Here is an 11,496-nt window from a genome sequence, read left to right as displayed (position 1 = left end):
CCCCCCCCCTCAAACTCCTGGGAGAGAACGCGCCCCGCTCCGCTCCCTGCGCCTTGCACTGAGATACAGCACACGCTCGGGTCCCGGCGCCCGCAGACAGCCTCAACTGATAGACAGACACATCGAGCCGCTGTTCCTGCCGCAGCCTTACTCCTCCTCCGCTGCCCACGTCACCCTGACAATTACAAATAGGTCTCACACAAACCCATACCTGTCAATCTTTTTAATTGCTTTGTTTTCTTTTCTTTTTTTTTTTTTTTTTTCTTTTTTTCCCTCCTCCTTTCCCAAAGCTAAACAATATGACAGAAGCGAAACCTCAGCGCGGCGCCGCACAAAGGCTGCTCACGTGCGGCGCACGCCGTCGGGACCCGTCGCAACTTGGCTGGGGTTCGCTCCGGCCGAGCAGCGAGGGAACGGCACCCGGGAGGTGGGGGGACGGCCGGGGATCGCTCCGAGACGCCGGCAGAGCGCCGTGCTGGGAGCGGTGTGCCTGGGGCGGTCCCGCAAGAGGAGTTCCCTTCCCGTCAGGACGGCAGACACGCGAGCTGTCCGGCTGGCTCCTGAGGGAAAGAGCTCCGAACTGCGGCTTGCCTCTCCTTTAGAGCAAAAGGGAGTTTTATTCTTTTGCTTCCAGTTCGCAGAACGAGCGGCGCGGAGCTCGCTAAGGGGATTCCGGCACTGGGGTACAACGCCTGTCACGCTGCCTTTTCCATCGCTCCCTACCCACGCTTGCACCAAGTCGGGACGGGCGGCCCGACAGAAACACTTCCCGACCCCCGCGCTGCTCCCCTCTCTCAGACGTGCCCCACGATAACTTTTAGGAGGCAAAGAAAAATAAGAGCTTTTCCGGCAGCCAAGCGGAGCAGGCAGCGTCGTTCTGCTCCGCGCAGCCGGACAGCAGCACGTCCCCGCGACCGCCACACGAGCGGGATCCCTTCGAACCCCGCACCCCGCTCGGGGTTGATTCGTAGCACCTTGCGCGGAAGTGAACGTTTCGCACGGAAGGGGCGGAGCTCCGCCTCGGGCAGCGGCTGCTCGGCGGCGGCTAATAACAACACGGAGCGGAGCGGCAACTTCGCCCCGCTCTTCCGGCCGTACCGCGCTGGTCGTTCAGCTCGCCTCCTTCCCGCTTCTTATTTTCGCTTTATTTTTCGTAGAACAATAACGTCTCCGTAAAGCGCAGAGCGGGCTGGGTCGGGCTACCCCGCCAGCAGTCCTAAGCTGAGGTAGAGCGCGGCACACCGGCAGCCAGCCGAGCCCCGGCTGCGGGAGGGAGGGAGGAAGGAAGGAAGGAAAGAAAGCAGGGAGGGAGGGGCGGCCCCGCCGCGGCGCCGCAGGCGGGCATGATTTGGAGGCGGGCGCCGCGCTGCTGGTGGCGGCGGGCGGCCCCGGGCCCCGCCTGCTCGGCGGCGGGCGGCGGGCGGCCCATCCTGGACATGTCGTATTCCCGGCACTTCCTGGACTTCCAGGGCTCGTCCATCCCCAGCGCCATGAAGAAGCTGGTAGTGACAGCGCTCAGCCCCGACTTCCGCCAGGCGGTCACCCTGCGGCGGGACGTGCCCGTGCCGCTGCCCGGTGACGGGGATCTCCTCGTCCGGAACAGGTGAGCCTCCGCCCGCCCAGCCTCTCGCGGCCTGCGGCCTCCCACGCGGCCGAGGCGCGCCCGCCGCCATCTGGCGACGGCTCGTTTAATTTTATCGCCGCCGTTCTACCGAGCGGCCGGAGCCGCGGCCCGCTCGGCCCATCCACGTGCGCGCGGGTGACGCTCCCCCTCCCTCCTCCTCCGGCGGGGCGGGGTGCCGCTGACGGCGGCTCCCGGGACGGCGGCGGTTGGGACGGGCGCACCGCCAGCCCCGCGCTCTGCCCACCCGCCCGAGCGCTGCTCGACAGCGGAGGTGCGGGGTGGCGTTCCGGTGCGGGGAGCCGCTGGGCTGCCGAGTGCTGTATGGGGAGCAGCGCGCCCGGGTGGTGCCGGGCGGGAGGAGTGCAGTGCGGCTCGGGGGTGTTGGTGCGCATCTCATCGATCTGCAAACAGCAGCAGAAGTTCGGCGAGGGTGCGTGTGTGTGCTCGTGTGTCCGTGTGAACGCACTGATAAAGCAGTATGGGAGGGATAAGGGCATTCCTACAGGAGCTGCCGTAGAGGCACTTTAGTCAGGTGTTGGCGTCTCCTCTGGGACCCAAATTTCTTCCAAACCTCCACGCCTGAGGCTTGCTGCATCCACCGCTGCCAGGCAGCAGTGGCTGGCGTTGGGCTCCTGCTGTGGGCTCGGGGCAGGCAGCGGGGCTGGGCCATGTCACTGCTTCCCAGCCCTCCCCGTCCCACGAGTGTTTCATATCTATAACTCTTTTGCACGCCTCAGAGTAACTCCTCTCTCCTCTCCCCTCCTCCCGCTGCTCGGGGGGCTCCCCGGGTGCATATCTCGTGGTAACAGGGCTGAGACATGGGGCAAAGCAGGAGCTGCTCCAAGAACTGGGTTCTGACACATCAGTGTATTATGCACACGCACACATGGGTAGGGATGGAGGGGAGGGAGAGGTGAGCGGGAAGCTCAATACTGAGAGCCCGTACGTATTGTATTCTTTGGGATTCTGTGGCATTCCCTTTGTATTCATCATCATTTTCTGGGGACTCTCACAGAAGGCGGAGGATTGTGTTATTGAGAAGTGTGCTGTAAAGGCAAGCTGCAGCAGGAAGAGAGTTTTCTTTCCCCTTATCACTTGTGGAGGCTTTTTTCCATCCCAGCAGGATGAATCCCTGCCTTTATGTAAGCTCCAAAGCCAGTGGTACATTTTCTAATAGGTAGGACCATAAAATTAAAAACAAAACAATAAAGGGCTTGAGTTCCAAGAGTGCATTTGTGAATTTGTTCATTTTAGTCCCAGTCACGCCCATGAATAATATTAATTGCTTTGAGCTTTCTATGCAAAACAGTTCTCGTTCACCACAATAAAATGTGGCTTGGGACTTATGGGAATGAGAAACTAAAATATGCCGAGTCCCTATGTGGATAGACACTTGAAAGTGAGGTGCTCTTAAGTGGAACTTTTTCCCTCTTCTCCTTTGGAGAAAAAACTAAGCCAGCAGTTTTGGGTGGGGGTTTTGGGTTTTTTTTGGGTTTTTTTTGTGTTTTTTTTTTTTCTTTCCAAAAGAAGGAAGAATCCATCCTTTCTAGTTTTGAAGCATTTCTTTCTAATGCAAACTGATTTAAAGCAATACATTTATTTCTATTTTGTTCAGGAGAATAAAAATTCCCTATGGAAGCCACCTCCATTCATGTTTTCCAGGGTGCAGCGAAGGGCAAGGTTCCCTTCGCTGCCAGATAGGGGCCCAGAGGGTGTGAGGACGTGGTGCTGCCTACAGTTACGTGGTCTTTTCAAGATTCGCTTGGGGAAGTGGCACTTTTCAGTTCCAAAATAGCTTTAGTGTCTCACTGTTGGGATGGCAGATAAGAGAAAAGTTTATGGAAGAAAAGGAGCAAGAGGGGCTGAGAAAGTTTTTGAACCAGTGGATCACAGTGGGGAAAGGGGAGGACTGCCGCTGCCGAGTGGTTGGTCTAAATAATGTTTTCCTTGCGTGGCACTGCCCTTGATGGCTTTGTTTTGTCTGCAGTGCGTGCCGTGGGGCTGCTTTAGGTGTCTTGTGCTTTGTTGTGATATAGAAGCAGCGTTCCCCATCGCAGTGCACTGTGTCTTCAAACTAAAGAGAGGGTTCAGCACTGCTGAGCAGAAATAAGATGTGTAACTCAATGTGCAGAATTATGTTGGGAAAAGCCCATCTCCAGCTTTTTTTCTTTTTTTCTTTTATTTCTGCCTCCTCAGGTTTACAGCTTGCAATGCTGAAGTAATTTAGAAATTCCTAAATTAAAAACTGTTTTCAGTGAGAGATTAAAACGGGACAATGTGGACGATTCGAACGGAGTCTTCCAGCCCAGAGTGCTCGCAGTAATGGTAACTTCTGTGCTCCGCTTTTTAGAAGTTAGCAAACCGATCTTCAACTTGTACGCGCTGCTCGTTCCTACTTTTAAATGCAAAATAAGAAACTGCGGGCGCATCCCGCCGCCTCCTCCGTGCCGGCCGCGGTGACGAAGCAAATAAGGCAACGCGCTTTAATCCAGCCGCCGCGCGCGGGAAGCGGAGCGCCGGAGCGACCGGCACCGCGCTGCTCCGCGCTTCATCCGACAAAGGGGAGTTGAGCAAAGCGGGGGGCGGGCCGCGCCGAGGGCAGCGCGGGGACGGCTCCGCGGGGAGCCCGGCGGGCGGGCAGCCTCTCCTCCCGCTCCGGAGCCGCGCGGGGAGGTTTCGGCCTCCGCCGGCGGTTTACCTGCCCCGGAGCGGCGCGTGCTGAGCGCGGAGCAGGAGCCGCCGGCGGCGCCCAGCCTCGCGGGGCTCCCGCCGTGCCACGGAGGCGGAGGTCCCCGTGCTATGGGGAGCGAGGGGAAGCAGAGCACGCGGCGCGCTCCGCTGCCCGCAGCGCGCGCGTTTCATTGGAGCCCGTGGCGAACAGCGGCAGCGGGAAGCGCGGGGCTTCCGCACTGCTGCAGCCTCTGCGCCGTACCGAGCGCATCTCTCAGGCTGTCACGTCCACGTGTAGCAGCGGCCCAGGCCCTTCTCATTGCGCGCGTTTCTTTTTGACGTTTTCTGCTCAGTAGAATCCTCCCTACTCTCTCTCCCTCTGCCTGTACGAAGACGCTTTGCTTTTTGTAAAGAGCGGCGTTGCTGAAACACCCTCTGCGGTTAAGCTAGATCGTATCTTTCAGGCGGCATCCCCAAGTGCTTAGCGGAGTTGTGAGGCTGTCCGTCCTTTGTAAAAAATACAAAGGTCGGCACCATTTTCACCTGTTAGGGGTCAGCGGCACTCGCCGGCCTCACAGTTGCAGTCCTTCTGCGCAAGGTGGTTTCGCTGCGTGGCACGTCATTTATATCAGGAGAAATACGTCGTTGACATCAGCTGCATCAAAAGGCAAATTTGCTGTAGTGACTCCATCAATTAAAAAGTACTTGCCCACAGTGATGTGACCTTGCAAACGACATCGATAGTTAATATGATCGTTAGTCATTAACAGTGTTATTATATTAAAAAATGTAAATTTGTTGCCAGAATCAACGTATTTACCGCTTTGCAGATTTTATTCTTCAGTGTTTTCACATCCTGTATAAAGTGACCAATTAAGTTCATTTTGTACAGAGTCGTTTTTGTTTCGGCCAAACGAGATTTAGGAAAATGTAAGAGTTTTCTTCTTTCCTTCAGCAGATTTGTCTTTAATCCTACAGTAACAGACTGTGAAGTACATAAGTCCAACGGAAATAGTCTGTGTAACGTGTTCATTATTCAGATATACCAATAGTCGAAAAAAGTCCCAAACACATTCCACAAATTAAAATTGAAGGTTTCTCATACGACTTGATAAGGAATAAATCATGTTAATACATTTCTGTTTTCTTCTAGATTTGTCGGCATTAATGCATCTGACATAAACTACTCAGCTGGTCGATATGACACATCAGTTAAGCCCCCATTTGATGTAGGTTTTGAAGGTGTTGGTGACGTGGTAGCATTAGGACTCAGTGCCAGTGCCCATTACTCAGTGGGCCAAGCCGTGGCCTACGTTAAGGCAGGCTCCTTTGCCGAATACACAGTTGTGCCTGCCAAAGAAGCAGTTCCTCTGCCCTCTGTGAAACCCGAGTTTCTGACTTTGATGGTAAGTGGCGCTACCGCATACATCAGCCTGGAGAATTTGGGAGGGCTGTCTGAAGGCAAGAAGGTCTTGGTGACAGCAGCGGCTGGAGGGACGGGCCAGTTTGCTGTGCAGCTCGCAAAGAAGGCCAAGTGCCATGTCATTGGAACCTGCTCCAGTGATGAAAAGAGTGGCTTTCTGAAATCCATTGGCTGCGACCGTGTCATCAACTATAAAACCGAAAACGTTGAATCTGTTCTGAGGAAGGACTACCCAGAAGGTGTAGATGTAGTGTACGAGTCTGTTGGTGGGAAGATGTTTGACTTGGCTGTTAACTCCTTGGCTACCAAGGGGCGCCTGATAGTTATTGGGTTTATCACTGGCTACCAAAGTCCTACTGGCATCCAGCCTATTAAAGCAGAGTTCTTGCCAGCAAAACTGTTGAAGAAGTCTGCCAGCGTCCAGGGTTTCTTCTTGAACCATTACTTTTCCGAATACAAAATGGCTCTGCAGCACTTGCTTAAGATGTATGAAAAAGGAGAACTGGTTTGTGAGGTGGACCTTGGAGACATGTCTCCAGAGGGCAAGTTCATTGGCTTGGAGTCTGTATTTCGTGCTGTAGATTACATGTACATGGGAAAAAACATTGGAAAAATTGTAGTTGAATTACCTCACTCTGTCAACAGTAAGCTGTAAAAACAGAACAATGATATAAATCAGAAGACAGAAAATGGGCACTTTATGCTTCAGAATTACTAGAAACAAATTCTTTTTCTTTTTAACTTAGTAATGGATATTAAATTAAAAAGCAGCATTAAGGTGTTAATTAAAAAAAAGTTGATTTTTTTTTCTCTTTTTTTTCTTGGAAGTGTTTTAACCCATGGCTGAAGCATGGACTTAATGGGCCTGTGTTTCATGCTGTTGCTTATGCTAGCATGAGACAGGAACATTGTTCTTGACAGAATAAGTCTTGATGCAGAGGCAGATTTAGTCTGTAGAGTAGTTTGATAAGACTTTATATATATAGTTCAACTCAGAATTTTTTTTTTTCTTTCAGCAATTTTGACTCCCTGATTTAAAAATTGATAGAACAAGGCTAAATAAAAGGAGTTGCATTTTAGGGAAAAAAAAAACAAGTATATTCTTGATTTTTTTTTTTTTTCCACTAAACACAATAATTATAATTTTGCATCATGGATCACAGTAATGTTCCTTGACTGTTTACTCAGGAAAATTTTAAATTATTACATGACAGTAATAGTGAGAAAACTAAGTTGACTTTTTTTTTTAATTGCCATTCATAACCTTAAACAAGTGTGGGGTTTTTTTTTTCTAAATCTTTACAAACTTTGACATTATTTTCTTGCCTTTTTGTCTGATACTGTTAGTGCTTACTGCCCTGTATCTCCTTTAATCAGTATTACAGATTATTGGAGGGGGATTTTGAGCCATGTTCATATATTATCAGACCCTGTATATTTTTTTAAGATTTAATAAAATTAAAAAAAGCTGTTTAAGTGTTTGTGCATTTCTTTATATCGATAAGGTTCTTGGTGAGTAGCTCCTTTGCAGATGATTTCTATATTGCAGAGTTCTTTGATGATTCTTGCTGTGACTTCCCATAATCAGGCTGCTACTTCTGTTACTGAATATTGCTTCTGCAGAAGCCCTTGTATAGACAAGTAGACCATTTTAAATCTGCAGTCACATTACCTGCCGCAAAGAGCATTGCTCAGGAATAGATGATCTAGTGGGTGCAGATAAAAGGTTTGGTAAAGTTTTGAAAATTCTTCATCCCATAATAGAAATCATTAATGATACGTACAGGGGGAATTCCATCTAGAAGTCTAATATTTTCCAGAACAAAAAAATACTTTAAACTATGCTTGCTCTAGATTTTTTTTCCCCCCACACGGGAAATGTTTAAGATCTTAAATGTCATTTCAGCAACATCTTTTGAAATAATATATACATTTACATACAGTTGGAGAGATGGAAATTTTGTAAGATCATACACATCGTAATAAGCTTAATTATAGACTGATAATGTTTAGAGGTTGGAGGAAAAAAGCCAGAGTAAATTTAATTCATGACTGACTTTACATGACAAATTTTTCAAGCAGTGCTGGAAAAACTTGCATTTTACTCAGCCAGTAGAGAAAATTATTTTAAAATTTGATTTACTGCATTCTTATCTCTGCATTTTTGTGCATATGCCATTAGCATCCCAAAGAACAGTGTTCAGCAAAGCAGTGTTCCTTTTTCATGTCTGAATAGGTCCTCTTGGAGGATTTTTGGGAAGGTTAAAATGCTTTGAGTATTTGGTTTTTTTTTTTTAACCAAAGGGTTGTTGTTGTGACTAAGATCTCCTGTTAGAAATCGTTTTCCTCTTTCCTCTATAGTATAACAAATGTAGTGGCGTTTAGGTATTTTGCATAACAAAAGGATATTTTTGGCCTTCCAACTGAGTACTAGAAAGATGTGAACACTCAAATACATAAAAGGAGTACTCTGAGCATACAAAGTTCTGTTTTATTCCCAAGCTCGTAATTTCTTCTTGCGTTCAAAGATGCAGTACCCTTGGTCAATAAATACAGATTAAAACAAAAAACAAAAAAAAAAAACAGTAAAGCAAAGCAAAACTACAGATATTATTTAGATCTGTGTTACGCAATGAAGAGTTACATGGGTAACAAATGCCAAATGCCAACATCCACACAAGTATCCTGATGCTCAAAGGCTGTGAGCATTGTTACTCCAATAGCTTTAGCTGTTTGCAGGGCTGTAGCTGTTCTTATAAAAGTTGTATTTGGACATAGAGCATTCTACTTTAATATGCTTCTTCATATGTAACTGAGCAATGCAGCTGCCCTGGGCTCCTTTACTAAACAAAATAAAGGAACCTTTGGAAGATCCACATATATGCATGTATTCAAACATGACATTTTGTTGCCTTTAATTCTGGCTTCAGGCTTGTTATTCAGCGCTTTAATACTGATTACAGGGTAATTAAAAAGTAGAAATTTGTTACGTGCAGAACCTGTATGTCTGGGGTACTGATTTTGTAACCTTTCTGGGTGTTTGGGTTGGGCTACGGCCACTGGGGGGGCTTGTCCTTTTCATCAAAAGCCTAAGTAAAGCTAAAAAGCAACACAAGTTAAACATGAGATGGCTCTTCCTTGAATGAGTCCAGAATGAAGAGTGAATTTTTGTTAAACTTACAGATTGCTGGAAGAAAGCATTATCAGTGGGAAGAGGGTGAAATTGTTTCTGAAACACATAGATAAGGCTTTTCTACTGAGATGCATAATAATGTTAGGTATGTAGGGGGTTTTGGAAAGCCAACTTTTCCTCCTTATTTGAAAGTATATTCTACAAAGAGTTACGGGAGCAGGGCTGACTTTGAATAAGTAAGCTATGATGGATTTAAATAATGTTTAAATATTAGATGGATAGGAAAATGTGTATGGCATGCACACACTGAGAGGTTTAAATGATGATAGGACATTGAACATACAAGGAAAAGAAATACTGTAGAGTCACAGCAAGGGATTAATAACAATACACTTAATATGCTTGCAAAAAAAGGTGTATTAAAAGCTGTGTGCACAGTGGGTACTTAAATGATTAAAAATAATAATACATTTGCCTAGGAAGTACTAAGTATACTATATGTAGAGAGCAGGGATTTAAATAATAATACTATTAATAATAGTAGCTCATTGAGATGTGGTTGCTAGCACTACATCCTAATTTTACCTTTCTAAATGAATTTGCTACAGAGGAATCTGGCATTGTTTGCTGAGGCTAAGAACAGAATTTCCCTTTCCCTACACACATATGCTTCCATGGAAAAACAACAAAGAAATAGATGAAGAGCTGGCTTTTTTCCTGAGCCTGTCACATGTGTGCATACGCACGCGCACACGGACACACACGTACTCACTCACTCTCTCCTGGCCTGCAACCCTCAGCACATTTTGCAGATATGCTTCCCACTTAATTGCTATGCTGGAATCTCCTAATACCTTTTTGAATCAGTTAGATTTCTACCCTGCAATAGTTTGTTACATATTTGTTCACGTGCAGATGTACAAACGTATTAAATGCATAAGTTTCATAAGCAGACATCATTTTCTCCCATGTCAGATAAATAGAAATAATTAACAGAGTCTCAAGGAAAAGTTTGCTGTAGTGTTTGCAGATAGTACGTGTATTCCTACTTCCGTTTGAGGAGTAAAGAAATTCCACTGCTGAATAGCTGTTAGTATCTATTTTACAAGATTTACTCATTTTCAGGTACCTAATGTAGCTGCTAGCATGCATGCACAACAATACAATTTATATGGTAAATGGAACCAAATAATGGCTTCACTGAATGTTATGGCTGCACTGAAGGGAAATGTCACGGTAAATAGCTGCCAAATTATGGATCATGCCGAAGTGTCACAACTGCACTAAAGACAAATAGCACTAGAGGCTATTGCCACTATGACGCTTTTGAGTTATGAAGAAGAGGAGCAGCCTGATGTGAGCCTCTTTGTGTCCTCATTATAGCAAAGGGTTACTGGTGCGGCGTTCAGGGAAACCTAGTTCTACGTGGTGGCTAGTTATTAATCTGTTCTTTTCCAGCCTAACAGCTGTAGCAAAGGAGAGAGTCTTTCCTTGCTTTAGAAATACATATACACACACAAACAAAGAAAAACCTGCAGGTTTTATGAATGTAAATGCATACGGGAAATGACTGGTAATGGAAAAATGTTGTAATAAAATAATCTAATCAAAGAATATTATTAAATTTAACATCGTATGTGTCTGAAAGCTTTAGTTGCTTCTTATGCAGATAGATGTGTGAAATATAAGCAATAATGCACTTTCTCTCTTTGTAAAGACTTGAGTAGTAAGGACATTACCAACTAAATTGCTTCTTCTAAACTGAAGTGTGTCCCGGTTTCTTTCATTTTAATGGGAGGGTAATAAAGATGAAAGACTAACATTTTAACTGATGGATCCCTTAAGCTACAGAATCAAAATTTATTATGTTTTGAGGGAATATGCTAAATCCTGAAGTGTGGAGAGAAGCAGGGAAACCCCAGGTAAAATAAAAGCAAAGTAACCTTTTTTTTTTTTTTTTTTTTTTTCTAAAAATGGTATTCTTTTCTGAATGGAAAAAAATTTGGTGCTCTTACTTAAGCTGAGAAAACAATATTATTCTATCTTTGAGGCAAAAAAAAAAAAAAAAAAAAGGAGGATGTTTTTTGGGGAAAAAAAAAAGGCATTTGAAAATGGAGGCCCATAGCTCAGCAAGTGGCCTCGTCTTTTCTAGGCTCACTTTTCAAAGCCTGCCTGCGGTGTTCAGGGGAGTGAGTTTGATGCTCTGCACACTATTGTACATGCCACAAACGTACCATCCATAATACAGCACAATTGTCAGTCGCTGTTTTACAGAGGGGCCAGGGCTGAACAATCATGGTGGATAAATTACTTTTCTATTCTACAGCAAGTGGCCTTCCTACCATGTGAAGCTTAAGGTCATTGGCAGGGCAGTGAGGGGGAAGCTTATATATTAGTTAACTCTAATGCACTAATAGTGTTCAGATAGAAGAAGTATACCAATTAATTACAGTTAGGTTTGCTCTTGGAGATGGGGGAGATGACTTGAAGAGCTACTGTGTTGAGATACGTTTTTGTATATGTATATATGCACATATTTTTTATGTATACGTATGTACATAACTGAATGTATTTTGCTTTTTTTGCTACTACCTCCAAATAAATAGCTGTGCCTACATTGCTACTTTTCTTTTTTTCTCTAGTACA

The 11,496-nt window shown here is 46.0% G+C and overlaps 1 protein-coding gene across 2 annotated transcripts; it reads left to right on the top strand.

Annotated features, from left to right (window-relative positions):
* Positions 1-1,020: 1,020 nt before the first annotated feature.
* On the top strand, positions 1,021-7,193 carry ZADH2 (zinc binding alcohol dehydrogenase domain containing 2). Of its 2 annotated transcripts, XM_042840078.1 has the most exons (3): positions 1,021-1,226; positions 1,470-1,603; positions 5,448-7,193. In XM_042840078.1, exons 2-3 carry the CDS (start codon positions 1,491-1,493, stop codon positions 6,370-6,372), a joined length of 1,038 nt encoding a protein of 345 aa, XP_042696012.1. In that variant the 5' UTR covers positions 1,021-1,226; positions 1,470-1,490; the 3' UTR covers positions 6,373-7,193. The 2 variants fall into 2 exon arrangements, with proteins under 2 accessions (XP_042696012.1, XP_042696013.1); XM_042840079.1 differs by lacking the exon at positions 1,021-1,226 and having other exon boundaries at positions 1,329-1,603.
* Positions 7,194-11,496: the final 4,303 nt, after the last annotated feature.

This window comes from Centrocercus urophasianus, unplaced genomic scaffold, assembly GCF_019232065.1.
Source record: "Centrocercus urophasianus isolate 14NV4802_14NV808 unplaced genomic scaffold, USGS_Curo_1.0 seq_11, whole genome shotgun sequence".
NCBI classification, from domain to species: Eukaryota; Metazoa; Chordata; class Aves; order Galliformes; family Phasianidae; genus Centrocercus; species Centrocercus urophasianus.
Note: the sequence above shows the minus strand (reverse complement) of the source record. Positions and strands in the feature narration are given on the sequence as shown.